This window comes from Oncorhynchus clarkii, chromosome 8, assembly GCF_045791955.1.
Source record: "Oncorhynchus clarkii lewisi isolate Uvic-CL-2024 chromosome 8, UVic_Ocla_1.0, whole genome shotgun sequence".
NCBI classification, from domain to species: Eukaryota; Metazoa; Chordata; class Actinopteri; order Salmoniformes; family Salmonidae; genus Oncorhynchus; species Oncorhynchus clarkii.
Genome location: NC_092154.1, coordinates 8,319,494 through 8,336,424, shown reverse-complemented (window position 1 = coordinate 8,336,424; position 16,931 = coordinate 8,319,494). Strand labels below are relative to the sequence as shown.

At 46.0% G+C, this 16,931-nt stretch overlaps 1 protein-coding gene across 1 annotated transcript in view; it reads right to left on the bottom strand.

Annotated features, from left to right (window-relative positions):
- Positions 1-4,386: 4,386 nt before the first annotated feature.
- The window catches only part of LOC139414903 (farnesyltransferase, CAAX box, subunit beta), a 38,212-nt gene continuing 25,667 nt past the window's right edge, over positions 4,387-16,931 (bottom strand). The window contains exons 10-12 of the mRNA XM_071162511.1: positions 8,823-8,934; positions 6,469-6,583; positions 4,387-6,200 (exon numbers count right to left, since the gene is read on the bottom strand). Coding sequence (XP_071018612.1) covers positions 6,063-6,200; positions 6,469-6,583; positions 8,823-8,934 — 365 coding nt within the window. The 3' untranslated portion in view covers positions 4,387-6,062. The remainder of the gene's footprint in view (positions 6,201-6,468; positions 6,584-8,822; positions 8,935-16,931) is intronic.

Here is a 16,931-nt window from a genome sequence, read left to right as displayed (position 1 = left end):
CATCCATCCACCTAGAGGACTGTGTGTTTACGGAGTGCTGACAGTCCATCCATCCACCTAGAGGACTGTGTGTTTACGGAGTGCTGACAGTCCATCCATCCACCTAGAGGACTGTGTGTTTACGGAGTGCTGACAGTCCATCCATCCACCTAGAGGACTGTGTGTTTACTGAGTGCTGACAGTCCATCCATCCACCTAGAGGACTGTGTGTTCCTGAGTGCTGACAGTCCATCCATCCACCTAGAGGACTGTGTGTTTATGGAGTGCTGACAGACCATCCATCCACCTAGAGGACTGTGTGTTTACTGAGTGCTGACAGTCCATCCATCCACCTAGAGGACTGTGTGTTTACGGAGTGCTGACAGTCCATCCATCCACCTAGAGGACTGTGTGTTTACGGAGTGCTGACAGTCCATCCATCCACCTAGAGGACTGTGTGTTTACGGAGTGCTGACAGTCCATCCATCCACCTAGAGGACTGTGTGTTTACGGAGTGCTGACAGTCCATCCATCCACCTAGAGGACTGTGTGTTTACTGAGTGCTGACAGTCCATCCATCCACCTAGAGGACTGTGTGTTCCTGAGTGCTGACAGTCCATCCATCCACCTAGAGGACTGTGTGTTTACGGAGTGCTGACAGTCCATCCATCCACCTAGAGGACTGTGTGTTTACTGAGTGCTGACAGTCCATCCATCCACCTAGAGGACTGTGTGTTTACGGAGTGCTGACAGTCCATCCATCCACCTAGAGGACTGTGTTTACTGAGTGCTGACAGTCCATCCATCCACCTAGAGGACTGTGTGTTTACGGAGTGCTGACAGTCCATCCATCCACCTAGAGGACTGTGTGTTTACTGAGTGCTGACAGTCCATCCATCCACCTAGAGGACTGTGTGTTCCTGAGTGCTGACAGTCCATCCATCCACCTAGAGGACTGTGTGTTTACGGAGTGCTGACAGTCCATCCATCCACCTAGAGGACTGTGTGTTTACTGAGTGCTGACAGTCCATCCATCCACCTAGAGGACTGTGTGTTTACGGAGTGCTGACAGTCCATCCATCCACCTAGAGGACTGTGTTTACTGAGTGCTGACAGTCCATCCATCCACCTAGAGGACTGTGTGTTTACGGAGTGCTGACAGTCCATCCATCCACCTAGAGGACTGTGTGTTTACTGAGTGCTGACAGTCCATCCATCCACCTAGAGGACTGTGTGTTCCTGAGTGCTGACAGTCCATCCATCCACCTAGAGGACTGTGTGTTTACGGAGTGCTGACAGTCCATCCATCCACCTAGAGGACTGTGTGTTTACTGAGTGCTGACAGTCCATCCATCCACCTAGAGGACTGTGTGTTCCTGAGTGCTGACAGTCCATCCATCCACCTAGAGGACTGTGTGTTTACGGAGTGCTGACAGTCCATCCATCCACCTAGAGGACTGTGTTTACTGAGTGCTGACAGTCCATCCATCCACCTAGAGGACTGTGTGTTTACGGAGTGCTGACAGTCCATCCATCCACCTAGAGGATTTCGTGTTTTTCTGGTTTGTAATGGCAGCGGGTATCCAGGGCTGCGTTCAGTACGACAAAACGGTGTGCAAACAAATTCAATGGAAACGGAACTGTTAAACTCTGTTGGCCCAGAGGGTGATTACCTTATGGTGTGCGTGTGCTGCCTGAGTTTTGTGATTTCAAACGGCCACACCCCACCAAATAGGAGCAAATGTAACTCAAAACCACAAAACATAGCAAACAAAGCTAATTGAACACACCCCAGGTGCGTGTCTGGTGTCAAAATGACTTGACGGGGGGAGGCATATATAACTCCTGTCATGTCACACAACTGGTTTGCCCTCGCAGGAAAACATAGGGTGTGACACCCTATACCCTACATAATACACTCCTTTTGACAATGGGCCATAGGACTCTGGTCAAAAGTAGTGCACTATGTAGGGAACATAATGCCATTTGGGACAGAGCTGTGTTATGATAGAGGGCAGTTCTGTTCTGTGAGCCGTTTGATGACAAACTAGCCAACAGGGTTGAAGAATTCAAAGAACTGCTTACCCTTCTGACTTCTCAGAAATGAAATGGGTGGAGGCCAGAGACATACATGTAGAGTTTAGATAACTTTTATATTGTTCTAATTCCAGACATTCAGTTACATTGTTAAAATAATGCTCATTCTGAACATTCTATTCCCCATTCAGTGTTAATGGAGTTCTAACATGGCTTCTATAGAATGTTGTAGTGTCATGTTAATGGGGTTCTAACATGGCTTCTATAGAATGTTGTAGTGTCATGTTAATGGAGTTCTAAAATGGCTGTTATAGAATGTTGTAGTGTCATGTTAATGGGGTTCTAACATGGCTGTTATAGAATGTTGTAGTGTCATGTTAATGGGGTTCTAACATGGCTGTTATAGAATGTTGTAGTGTCAGTGTTAATGGGGTTCTAACATGGCTTCTATAGAATGTTGTAGTGTCATGTTAATGGGGTTCTAAAATGGCTGTTATAGAATGTTGTAGTGTCATGTTAATGGGGTTCTAACATGGCTTCTATAGAATGTTGTAGTGTCATGTTAATGGGGTTCTAACATGGCTGCTATAGAGTCATGTTGATGGGGTTCTGACATGGCTGCTATAGAATGTTGTAGTGTCATGTTAATGGGGTTCTAACATGGCTGCTATAGAATGTTGTAGTGTCATGTTAATGGGGTTCTAACATGGCTGCTATAGAATGTTGTAGTGTCATGTTAATGGGGTTCTAACATGGCTGCTATTGAATGTTGTAGTGTCATGTTAATGGGGGTCTAACATGGCTGTTATAGAATGTTGTAGTGTCATGTTAATGGGGTTCTAACATGGCTGCTATAGAATGTTGTAGTGTCATGTTGATGGGGTTCTAACATGGCTGTTATTGAATGTTGTAGTGTCATGTTAATGGGGGTCTAACATGGCTGTTATAGAATGTTGTAGTGTCATGTTAATGGGGTTCTAACATGGCTGCTATAGAATGTTGTAGTGTCATGTTGATGGGGTTCTAACATGGCTGTTATTGAATGTTGTAGTGTCATGTTAATGGGGTTCTAACATGGCTGTTATAGAATGTTGTAGTGTCATGTTAATGGGGTTCTAACATGGCTGTTACAGAATGTTGCAGTGTCATGTTGATGCATCATAATGCAGAACTCTCAATGTCCCAACTCTTTGTATATACAGTGGGGAGAACAAGTATTTGATACACTGCCGATTTTGCAGGTTTTTCTACTTACAAAGCATGTAGAGGTCTGTAATTTGTATCATAGGTACACTTCAACTGTGAGAGACGGAACCAGAAAATCACATTGTATGATTAAGTAATTCATTTGCATTTTATTGGGATGGTGTTATTGGGGTTGTACTCATCCTTCTTCTTCCTCCAAACACGGCGAGTGGAGTTTAGTCTCATCAGACCACATGACCTTCTCCCATTCCTCCTCTGGATCATCCAGATGGTCATTGGCAAACTTCAGACGGGTCTGGACATGCGCTGGCTTGAGCAGGGGGACCTTGCGTGCGCTGCAGGATTTTAATCCATGACGGCGTAGTGTGTTACTAATGGTTTTCTTTGAGACTGTGGTCCCAGCTCTCTTCAGGTCATTGACCAGGTCCTGCCGTGTAGTTCTGGGCTGATCCCTCACCTTCCTCATGATCATTGAGGTGAGATCTTGTATGGAGGTGAGATCTTGCATGGAGCCCCAGACCGAGGGTGATTGACCGTCATCTTGAACTTCTATTTTTTAATAATTGCGCCAACAGTTGTTGCCTTCTCACCAAGCTGCTTGCCTATTGTCCTGTAGCCCATCCCAGCCTTGTGCAGGTCTACATTTTTATCCCTGATGTCCTTACACAGCTCTCTGGTCTTGGCAATTGTGGAGAGGTTGGAGTCTGTTTGATTGAGTGTGTGGACAGGTGTCTTCAGAATTCTTACTGGTTGGAAGATGATCAAATACTTAAACACATATACTTATAAATCATACAATGTGATTTTTGTTTTAGATTCCGTTTCTCACAGTTGAAGTGTACCTATGATAAAAAATGACAGACCTCTACATGCTTTGTAAGTAGGAAAACCTGCCAAATCGGCAGTGTATCAAATACTTGTTCTCCCCACTGAATATGGCTCTGACTGGAGCTAGTAACTATTGAAGATATTAATGTGAATAACTTCAGATTGACTTGGCTTAAAACAGCTTTACACAGAGGAGTTTAGGTCAGTCATCCACAAACGTTCTGCACTAGTGGTATGAACATTTATTTGGGTTAATTCACCTTGGTCAGACGACCACAACAGTCACAGTATATATTACATTTCTGTATAAAGTAAATAACTCACAACCATCCAAGATTCCAACAATTTATACTCAGGCCTTTATTTGGACAGCGCTAATTTTCTCCTCTTCTCCCAATCCCGTGTTTGTCAGTTGGGGACCAGCAATCAACCCGTTTTGCTGGATGGACACTTGTAGTCCACTTCTCAGCAAGCACACCGCTCCACATATACAGTCCCTTCACAACGTTCACAGCCCTTTTAACTTTTCCACATTTTGTGTTACAGACAGAATTTAATATGAATTACATTTTAGATTTTTGTTATTGATAACCATAATGTCAAAAGTGGTCATTTTGTTTGCAGAACATGTTTTTTTAAAATGCTGAAACTATTCCCCCCCTTTTGTTATGACTAACTTAAGTTCAGGAGTAAAAGTGTTAAACAAGTCACATGGACTCACTGTGTTCAATAATAGTGGTTAACATGATTATTGAATGCCTACCCCCACACATACAGGTAAGGCCCCTCAATCGAGTAGTGAATTGCAAGCACAGATTCAACCACAACGACCAGGGAGGTTTTTCCAATGCCTTCCAAAGAAGGGCACCTATTGGTAGATGGGTAAAAAAATAAAAATATCCCTTGGAGCATGGCAAAGTTATTTATTACACTTTGTATGGTATATCAATACACCCAGTCACTACAAATATACAGGCGTCCTTCCTGACTAAGTTGCCGGAAAGGAAGGAAACTGCTCTGGGATTTCACCATGAGGCCAACGGTGAGGATGGCTCAACATTGTACTTACTCCACAATACTAACCTAATTGAAAAGAAGGAAGCCTCCATATATCCTGTTGCAACAAGGTACTAAAGTAATACTGCAAAAAAATGTGGCTAATAAATTTAATGTTTTGTCCTGAATACAAAGCGTTATGTTTGGGGCAAAATCCAATACTGCGTTCCATATTTTCAAGAATACTAGTGGCTGCATCATGTTATGGGTATGCTTGTCATTGTTAAGGACTGGGGAGTTTTTCAGGATAAAAAAAATTAACAGAATGGAGCAAAGCACATGCAAAATCCTAGAGGAAAATCTTTCAACCAGACACTGGGAGATGAATTCACCTTTCAGCAGAACAATAAGCTAAAACACAAGGCCAAATCTACACTGGATTTGCTTAACCAAGACGACATTGAATATTTGAGTTGTCTAGTTACAGTTTTTACTTGAAATTCTATGACAAGACTTGAAAATGGCATTCAAGTCTTATCAAGGATTAACAACCATTACTTTTTAAAGAATAATGTGTGAACTTACATATATATATATATATAAAAAAACACTTTTTTTTTAAAAAAGGTAGAATTCTGTGTAGATCGTTGACCAAAAATGACAATTTAACCCATTTTAATCCCACTTTGTAACATCAAAAATTTGGAAAAAGTCAAGTGGTGTGAATACATTCTGAAGGCACTAGAAGTTGCTCCTAACCACAGATCTAGGAACAGATTTTCCCTGAATCCAAAGGAGGATGACAAAAATATCTGATCCTGTATCAGGGGTTGTGTGCCACTACTACCTTATCCCAGAGTTTATCATTGCAGTCGTAGTGCAAAATAATCACCGATATAGACAAACCTTGCATCCCAAGTAACTATTCATGTGATCAAGATAAGTGATTCGGAGCCTCGCCTTCATGCTCAAATTGACCCCCTCAAATACGCTCATAGCCATGCCTACACTGAGCACTAGGAGTGGTCAGCGGTAGTGTTGCAGGCCGAGGAACCCTCTTTCTGTGCAGGCACGGGGACAGGCAGCTGGTGGAAGTGTTGGATGGCCTGGGCTACCTTCTCTGGACAGATGTTGTAGACGGGGTGGCTGGGGGCCTGGAGAGAAGAAAACACAACTTTTTAAAGCCATGCTCTGTAAAATGTGAATTCCATCAAAGAGTTGGCCACCAGCTAAAATGTAAACAATGTAGCGTTCACATGATAGGGCTCCTAAGGATGGGAACAGGAAACGGTCCACTTCTGGGTCATACTGTATGATGTTCATGCTAATTTAACAAGAAAGTGTCTACAAATCAGAAAGGGGAGCATGATACTTTTTTAAAAATCTGGATGAAACATTCTCAAAAAACTCCTAAAGGCTCACCAGTCGGTTCTCCTCCCGGCCGACGATCAGCTCGTGGTGCAGATCCATGTTGCCAAAGTGCTGCGCTACGGACAGACCACTCAGACAGTAACAGGTGTGGTAGAAGTCTCTGGATCTTGAGGAGGAAAGGAAGAGGAATGTGTGAAAGGGAGGTTCACAGGTTGTTTTCTGCAATCAATTTATTGTAAAAAAAAAAAAAAAAGGGTGTGTCTCTGTATGTAATACACACAGGTAATACACACAGGTAATACACACAGGTAATACACACAGGTAATACACACAGGTAATACACACAGGTAATACACACAGGTAATACACACAGGTAATACACACAGGTAATACACACAGGTAATACACACAGGTAATACACACAGGTAATACACACAGGTAATACACACAGGTAATACACACAGGTAATACACACAGGTAATACACACAGGTAATACACACAGGTAACTGCCAAAATAAAGGAAACACCAACATCAGGGGTCTTAACAGGACACCACGAGCCTCCAGAACAGCTTCAATGCACCGTGGCATCGATCCCCCTATGTCTCTTTGAGACATCTGTTTCAGAGTAACAGATTTCTTCTAGCCATGGTAGGGATGTGCATGGGTAGCGATGTGCACGGGTAGGGATGTGCACGGGTAGGGTGGTGCACGGGTAGGGTGGTGCACGGGTAGGGATGTGCACGGGTAGGGTGGTGCACGGGTAGGGTGGTGCACGGGTAGGGATGTGCACGGGTAGGGAGGTGCACGGGTAGGGAGGTGCACGGGTAGGGAGGTGCACGGGTAGGGAGGTGCACGGGTAGGGAGGTGCACGGGTAGGGAGGTGCACGGGTAGGGATGTGCACGGGTAGGGATGTGCACGGGTAGGGTGGTGCACGGGTAGGGTGGTGCACGGGTAGGGATGTGCACGGGTAGGGATGTGCACGGGTAGGGATGTGCACGGGTAGGGTGGTGCGCCTACATTATAGCAAGCACATTTTTAACACTGAAAAGGCATTTTTCCAAATGAAATAAAAAAATATACATGCAACATTGTTACGTAAAAGGATATAAAGACATTTAAAATACTACATTTAATAAAACAAACTTTTCAATGTAGTTATGACGTGCACGGTTCGGCCCATAAAAACACAGGTAGCCTTCACGTGTGTAGCTTGTGGTTTACGTTGCCAATCAAACGGGCAAAGAAGGTCAACATGTAGCAAGTGGAGTGAGAGTTCACTAATTCAATGCGAGATGGAATAAATGAGCTGCAAAAGGCAAATCAGCAGGTAGGCTGATTTATCTGAATGGGGTTGGGGAGAAACCGCAGCATGTGGCCTCTACTGGGGCGGCAGGGTAGCCTAGTGGTTAGAGCGTTGGACTTGTAACCGAAAGGTTGCAAGTTCAAACCCCCGAGCTGACAAGGTACAAATCTGTCGTTCCACTAGGCTGTCATTGAAAATAAGAATTTGCCTTTTACCTATAAAGGTAAAATAATGGATTTAATGGTGCTTCGTGGGATGTTCAAATGTTCTGATATTGTTTTTTTTATCTGTACTTCTCCACAACTTTGTCCCTGACCTGTTTGGGTCTTCACACCAAGATTATGTGACACTTAGATTGCACACAGGTGGACTTTAACTAATTCTGTGACTTCTGAAGGTAATTGTTAGCACCAGATCTTATTTAGGGGCTTCATAGCAAAGTGGGTCAATACATCATATGCACACATCACTTTTCAGTTTATTTCCTTATTGAATCTTTAAAAACAAGTTATTTTTTCCACTTCACCAATTTGGACTATTATGTCCATTACCTGAAATCCAGATAAAAATACATTTAAAATTACAGGTTGCTATGCAACAAAACAGGAAAAACGCCAAGGGGGATGAATATCTTTGCAAGGCACTGTATGCATATGTAGTGTGTGTGTGTAGTGTGTGTGTATGTAGTGTGTGTGTGTAGTGTGTATGTAGTGTGTGTGTGTAGTGTGTATGTAGTGTGTGTGTGTAGTGTGTGTGTGTAGTGTGTATGTAGTGTGTGTGTGTAGTGTGTGTGTATGTAGTGTGTGTGTAGTGTGTATGTGTAGTGTGTGTGTATGTAGTGTGTGTGTAGTGGGTATGTAGTGTGTGTGTGTATGTAGTGTGTGTGTAGTGTGTATGTAGTGTGTGTGTGTAGTGTGTATGTAGTGTGTGTGTGTGTAGTGTGTGTGTGTAGTGTGTATGTAGTGTGTGTGTGTAGTGTGTGTGTGTAGTGTGTATGTAGTGTGTGTGTGTAGTGTGTGTGTGTGTAGTGTGTGTGTGTGTAGTGTGTGTGTGTGTAGTGTGTGTGTAGTGTGTATGTAGTGTGTGTAGGGTACATACTTGCCAGGCTTGTCCAGCAGCCCGCCAGCAGGGTTCTGACAGCAGAGGAGGATGTACTCCTGCAATGCCTGCTGCTCAAACATCCACTTCTGCAGGCTCAATGTAGAGTCCCCTGTTGGTCAACAAAAAATGAACAAAAACTCCAAAACCAATTATATTAGTTATATGGGATGGAGGTAGCCAGAGGCTAGTACTTTTCAGACCAGGGGTTTGAGAATGTGGTCCGCATGCCGCTCTGGCTATCGATCGGTCCGCCTGCCTGCCCCTCTCTCTCTCTCTCTGTCTGTCTGTCTGTCTGTCGGTCCGTCCGCCTGCTTCTGTCTGTCTGTCGGTCCGTCCGCCTGCTTCTGTCTGTCTGTCGGTCCATCTGCCTGCTTCTGTCTGCCTGCTTCTGTCTGTCTGTCGGTCGGTCGGTCCGTCTGCCTGCTTCTGTCTGTCTGTCGGTCGGTCGGTCCGTCTGCCTGCTTCTGTCTGTCTGTCTGTCGGTCCGTCCGTCCGCCTGCCTGCCGGTCCAGTTTAATTAGAAATTAGTATTAATTAGTAAACATAAAAAAACATTCTACTTTGACGTTGCTACGAGATGTCGCCAGGGCCAATAGATGGTGTTGCTGTTATGTGTATCTTAGTGTGATACTATATAGTACCAGTGAGCCAAGTTAGGCATTACAATGCACTGAATGGAGCTGTACATATGAGACACTGTGATACTGAAGTAAAGACCTTCTAAAAATCAACATTACCTTGGTCCTGTCCCGAATAATCAGCATACAAAACATGTCAGAAGACTAAACCAAATAGGTATTATCCTCGACGAATCAAAAACGACACACTGAGAAATGCACAGGAGGAAGGGGACGTGCCAACTAGCTACAAACCCCCCCCCCCCCCAATACAAATCAAATAAAAACCAACAACGACTTACCTGTTAAACCCCATACCAGAGCCTATGGTCATGAAGGGCAATACCTACAACTGGACATTGTTTAGAGCACAATGGGGAAGCTATGAGATTGCTTCCTTTTCGTCCAGACCTGTAGCTGAGGTCTGTATCATAACACCGTGATGGGAAAGGAATGTCCCATCTTACAGTGGAATCTGCACATGTCTAAAGCAGAGAGTTTTTTTATAGAGGAGCTACAGAAACACTCATTCAAGTTTTTTTAAATCTTTAGGCAAGTCAGTTAAGAACAAATTCTTATTTTCAATGATGGCCTAGGAACAGCGGGTTGTGTTCAGGGGCAGAACGACAGATTTGTACCTTGTCAGCTCGGGGGTTTGAACTTGCAACCTTCTGGTTACTAGTCCAACGCTCTAACCACTAGGCTACCCTGCCGCCCCGGGGTACGTGCTCTACGAAAAAAGGGTACACGTTTAACGCTCGTCAACAGAGTCGACGTGAAACATCCGAGCAAGCTGGTAGACGTGTGAATTACGAGAGGTACTGGGTTCGTGTCGGGCACTAAAAGACAAAGCTGCGTCACAGAACCTGAACAAAGTCATTAGACACGTGTCCTTCAAGTGGACCAGAGACATCATACCGACCGTAAGAGACCGGCACAATCAAAAGGCCAAACCTATGGGCGTAAAACAGAGTTCCCAGGGGACACTAACAAAAACAGACTGCCAAACAACTTACCCTGTCATTACTGAGGTTCAGTACATGCCAAAGCCAAATGCCTAGCATACCTGTAAACACACACAACACATACCTCAACACATGCCTCAACACATGCCTCAACACATGCCTCAACACATACCTGTAAACACACACAACACATACCTCAACACATACCTCAACACATACCTCAACACATACCTCAACACATACCCAGCCCAGTCACGGACCAGGATGTCTTGCTCCCAGGCAGACTAAATAACTTTTTTGCCCGCTTTGAGGACAATACAGTGCCACTGACACGGCCTGCAACGAAAACATGCGGTCTCTCCTTCACTGCAGCCGAGGTGAGTAAGACATTTAAACGTGTTAACCCTCGCAAGGCTGCAGGCCCAGATGGCATCCCCAGCCGCGCCCTCAGAGCATGCGCAGACCAGCTGGCCGGTGTGTTTACGGACATATTCAATCAATCCCTATACCAGTCTGCTGTTCCCACATGCTTCAAGAGGGCCACCATTGTTCCTGTTCCCAAGAAAGCTAAGGTAACTGAGCTAAACGACTACCGCCCCGTAGCACTCACATCCGTCATCATGAAGTGCTTTGAGAGACTAGTCAAGGACCATATCACCTCCACCCTACCTGACACCCTAGACCCACTCCAATTTGCTTACCGCCCAAATAGGTCTACAGACGATGCAATCTCAACCACACTGCACACTGCCCTAACCCATCTGGACAAGAGGAATACCTATGTGAGAATGCTGTTCATCGACTACAGCTCGGCATTCAACACCATAGTACCCTCCAAGCTCGTCATCAAGCTCGAGACCCTGGGTCTCGACCCCGCCCTGTGCAACTGGGTACTGGACTTCCTGACGGGCCGCCCCCAGGTGGTGAGGGTAGGCAACAACATCTCCTCCCCGCTGATCCTCAACACTGGGGCCCCACAAGGTTGCGTTCTGAGCCCTCTCCTGTACTCCCTGTTCACCCACGACTGCGTGGCCACGCACGCCTCCAACTCAATCATCAAGTTTGCGGACGACACAACAGTGGTAGGCTTGATTACCAACAACGATGAGACGGCCTACAGGGAGGAGGTGAGGGCCCTCGGAGTGTGGTGTCAGGAAAACAACCTCACACTCAACGTCAACAAAACTAAGGAGATGATTGTGGACTTCAGGAAACAGCAGAGGGAACACCCCCCTATCCACATCGATGGAACAGTAGTGGAGAGGGTAGCAAGTTTTAAGTTCCTCGGCATACACATCACAGACAAACTGAATTGGTCCACTCACACAGACAGCATCGTGAAGAAGGCGCAGCAGCGCCTCTTCAACCTCAGGAGGCTGAAGAAATTCGGCTTGTCACCAAAAGCACTCACAAACTTCTACAGATGCACAATCGAGAGCATCCTGGCGGGCTGTATCACCGCCTGGTATGGCAACTGCACCGCCCTCAACCGTAAGGCTCTCCAGAGGGTAGTGAGGTCTGCACAACGCATCACCGGGGGCAAACTACCTGCCCTCCAGGACACCTACACCACCCGATGTCACAGGAAGGCCATAAAGATCATCAAGGACATCAACCACCCGAGCCACTGCCTGTTCACCCCGCTATCATCCAGAAGGCGAGGTCAGTACAGGTGCATCAAAGCTGGGACCGAGAGACTGAAAAACAGCTTCTATCTCAAGGCCATCAGACTGTTAAACAGCCACCACTAACACTGAGTGGCTGCTGCCAACACACTGACACTGACTCAACTCCAGCCACTTTAATAATGGGAATTGATGGGAAATGATGTAAATATATCACTAGCCACTTTAAACAATGCTACCTTATATAAATGTTACTTACCCTACATTATTCATCTCATATGCATACGTATATACTGTACTCTATATCATCGACGGTATCCTTATGTAATACATGTATCACTAGCCACTTTATACTATACTATGCCACTTTGTTTACATACTCATCTCATTTGTACATACTGTACCCGATACCATCTACTGTATCTTGCCTATGCTGCTCTGTACCATCACTCATTCATATATCCTTATGTACATATTATTTTTCCCCTTACACTGTGTACAAGACAGTAGTTTTGGAATTGTTAGTTAGATTACTTGTTATTACTGCATTGTCGGAACTAGAAGCACAAGCATTTCGCTACACTCGCATTAACATCTGCTAACCATGTGTATGTGACAAATAAAATTTGATTTGATTTGATTTGATTTGATTTGATACCTGTAAACAAACGCAACACGTACCTCAACACATCTCACAGGTTAATAACTCTGAAAGACGAGGCAAAACAAACTAGCTCCACTCAGCGCTGACCCATTGACAATACGACCTCAGTCATACAATTAAAACGTCAACTAGACACGGGATCAACGGTGAATGTCATGAAACTACGGGGACGGGGGGGACGGACTACAGCGAGCCACGGAAGACGCCATTCCAGTTCTCCAACCAAGAACAGCTACAGTAAACCTTTATGACAGTACACTGATAAATCCAACAGAGGCAAACAATGTCAAAGCAGATCATGATGGAAAAATGGTTTCATATCAAAGTTCAGGTCATGGAGAAATCCCAGCTTCCTCGCCTGTCAGCTGACACTTGTGAGACTCAGCCTACTACATGGGAACCATGCCAACTTCCTCTCCTGTCAGCTGACACTTGTGAGACTCAGCCTACTACATGGGAACCGTGCCAACTTCCTCTCCTGTCAGCTGACACTTGTGAGACTCAGCCTACTACATGGGAACCGTGCCAACTTCCTCTCCTGTCAGCTGACACTTGTGAAAGACTCCGGGTACTACATGGGAACCACAGCCAAAATGTTACATCACATCAACACCCCAAGCACCACATCCACTGAGGAGATCATGTCCAAGTACAAGGACGTGTTAGATGGTCTTGCCTGCCTTCCCGGAGAGTCACACCTAGAAGCAGACGACGCCTGTGCAGCAGCTACCAAGACGGACACCTATTCCACCAAATAGAAAAAAATAACCACAAAGGCCATACATTCAACGGACAATGCAGACATCCTCACGAAAGTCACAGCGCCTACACCCTGGATTAACAGCATGGTTGTCATTGACAAACCTGATAGACTACAAATATGCACAGACCATAGTGCACTCAACAAAGCCTTATAACGGAGATCCCACTTCCAGATGCCCACAATAGAAGAGATTCCTACCGGAGATCTCCAACACATAGGGTATTCTCAGTACTCAGTGACAAAGATAGATATTGGCAAGGCCCAACTTGATGAAGTGAGCAGCTCTCTAACAACTTCCTGTACACCCGTGGGCAGGTACAGACGGCTGAGAATGGCATTTGGAATCAAGCCAGCAGCTGACGAAAACCAACGCAGACAGTGGTGAAGCACTACAGGGTCTTTAATAAGTTAATGTGATCGCGGATGACATTGTATCCTATGGATGTGGTGACACACACACACACACACACACACACACACACACACACACACACACACACACACACACACACACACACACACACACACACACACACACAGAGAGATTGATGGCAGATCATGACAGAAACCTCACAGTTCTCCTGCAGAGAGCAAGAGATGTCAACCTGAAGCTGAATAAAAATAAAAAAAACTCTGGTTAAAGCTACCTAGTGTGACATTACACGGGTCACGTTCTCACCTGACCCAGAGAAAATAACAGACATTCAGTACACCGCTCGACGTCTAGTCACTACAACGGCTGTTAGGGTTTGTGAACCATCTTCCAAAATTAATTCCACGCTCATCTGATGTGTGTGTGTGTGAGCCACTCGGAAGACTGATCGACAAGGACATCGATTGGACATGGCTACCACAGTCTCAACCGCTGAGTCATGGTATCAAACAGTCAACAACACCTAGCGCTCAAACACTACAACCTGAACGAGGAAGTCACACTGCGGTGTGATGCCAGTGAGGCAGGTTTGGGTGCAGCCCCGTCACAGAAAGGACAACCCTGTTGCACTTAACCTCCAGAACATTTGACTCAGACAGAACAAAGATATGCACAGATTGAGAAAGAACGTCTCGTCATTATTTTTTGAATGTGACAAGTTCGACCAGTATCTGCACGGCAGAGAGTTCATCACAACACAAAGCGACCAAAAATAAAATCCCTACTCACAACAACCAAAGAGACTACAGAGAACGTTGCCAAGGCTACAGAAGATACCCCACGTGCAACACAACAACGGCAAAGAACTACATGGAGCCGACTTCCTGTCCAGAACAGCTCAAACCCAGGGAACAGACAACATGCCAACACCAGCCACGGTCTACGCTGTGGGTCTAGACACAACTGAGACCCGGAACAGGTGGATCCAACCAGTGATGTCCACATACTCCACAAAAAAAAAAAAAAAAAAAAAACAATGGAGTGAAAGTACACTGTTCCCAGGACCAACTGTTTCAGGCTTTGCATGCAAAACAATCAACAAAATGTCTGGCCTGGAACCAAACAGGTTGTGAGTAACACTGAAAGATCCCTGGACGCACAAAAAGAATATCACCGCAGACAATGGACAGATATTCTCAAAAGGGTCTTCACCCCCCGACATGTTACCCACGGATTTAAAAGGGTCTTCACCCCCCGACATGTTACCCACGGATTTAAAAGGGTCTTCACCCCCCGACATGTTACCCACGGATTTAAAAGGGCCTTCACCCCCCGACATGTTACCCACGGATTTAAAAGGGTCTTCACCCCCCGACATGTTACCCACGGATTTAAAAGGGTCTTCACCCCCCGACATGTTACCCACGGATTTAAAAGGGCCTTCACCCCCCGACATGTTACCCACGGATTTAAAAGGGTCTTCACCCCCCGACATGTTACCCACGGATTTAAAAGGGTCTTCACCCCCCGACATGTTACCCACGGATTTAAAAGGGTCTTCACCCCCGACATGTTACCCACGGATTTAAAAGGGTCTTCACCCCCGACATGTTACCCACGGATTTAAAAGGGTCTTCACCCCCCGACATGTTACCCACGGATTTAAAAGGGTCTTCACCCCCGACATGTTACCCACGGATTTAAAAGGGTCTTCACCCCCGACATGTTACCCACGGATTTAAAAGGGTCTTCACCCCCCGACATGTTACCCACGGATTTAAAAGGGTCTTCACCCCCCAACATGTTACCCACGGATTTAAAAGGGTCTTCACCCCCCGACATGTTACCCACGGATTTAAAAGGGTCTTCACCCCCCGACATGTTACCCACGGATTTAAAAGGGCCTCCACCCCCGACATGTTACCCACGGATTTAAAAGGGCCTCCACCCCCGACATGTTACCCACGGATTTAAAAGGGTCTTCACCCCCCGACATGTTACCCACGGATTTAAAAGGGTCTTCACCCCCCAACATGTTACCCACGGATTTAAAAGGGTCTTCACCCCCCGACATGTTACCCACGGATTTAAAAGGGTCTTCACCCCCCGACATGTTACCCACGGATTTAAAAGGGTCTTCACCCCCCGACATGTTACCCACGGATTTAAAAGGGCCTCCACCCCCGACATGTTACCCACGGATTTAAAAGGGTCTTCACCCCCCGACATGTTACCCACGGATTTAAAAGGGTCTTCACCCCCCGACATGTTACCCACGGATTTAAAAGGGTCTTCACCCCCCGACATGTTACCCACGGATTTAAAAGGGTCTTCACCCCCCGACATGTTACCCACGGATTTAAAAGGGCCTCCACCCCCCGACATGTTACCCACGGATTTAAAAGGGCCTCCACCCCCCGACATGTTACCCACGGATTTAAAAGGGTCTTCACCCCCCGACATGTTACCCACGGATTTAAAAAGGGCCTCCACCCCCCGACATGTTACCCACGGATTTAAAAGGGCCTCCACCCCCCGACATGTTACCCACGGATTTAAAAGGGTCTTCACCCCCCGACATGTTACCCACGGATTTAAAAGGGCCTCCACCCCCCGACATGTTACCCACGGATTTAAAAGGGTCTTCACCCCCCGACATGTTACCCACGGATTTAAAAGGGTCTTCACCCCCGACATGTTACCCACGGATTTAAAAGGGTCTTCACCCCCCGACATGTTACCCACGGATTTAAAAGGGTCTTCACCCCCCAACATGTTACCCACGGATTTAAAAGGGTCTTCACCCCCCAACATGTTACCCACGGATTTAAAAGGGCCTCCACCCCCGACATGTTACCCACGGATTTAAAAGGGCCTCCACCCCCGACATGTTACCCACGGATTTAAAAGGGCCTCCACCACCCGACATGTTACCCACGGATTTAAAAGGGTCTCACCCCCCGACATGTTACCCACGGATTTAAAAGGGTCTTCACCCCCCGACATGTTACCCACGGATTTAAAAGGGCCTCCACCCCCCGACATGTTACCCACGGATTTAAAAGGGTCTTCACCCCCCGACATGTTACCCACGGATTT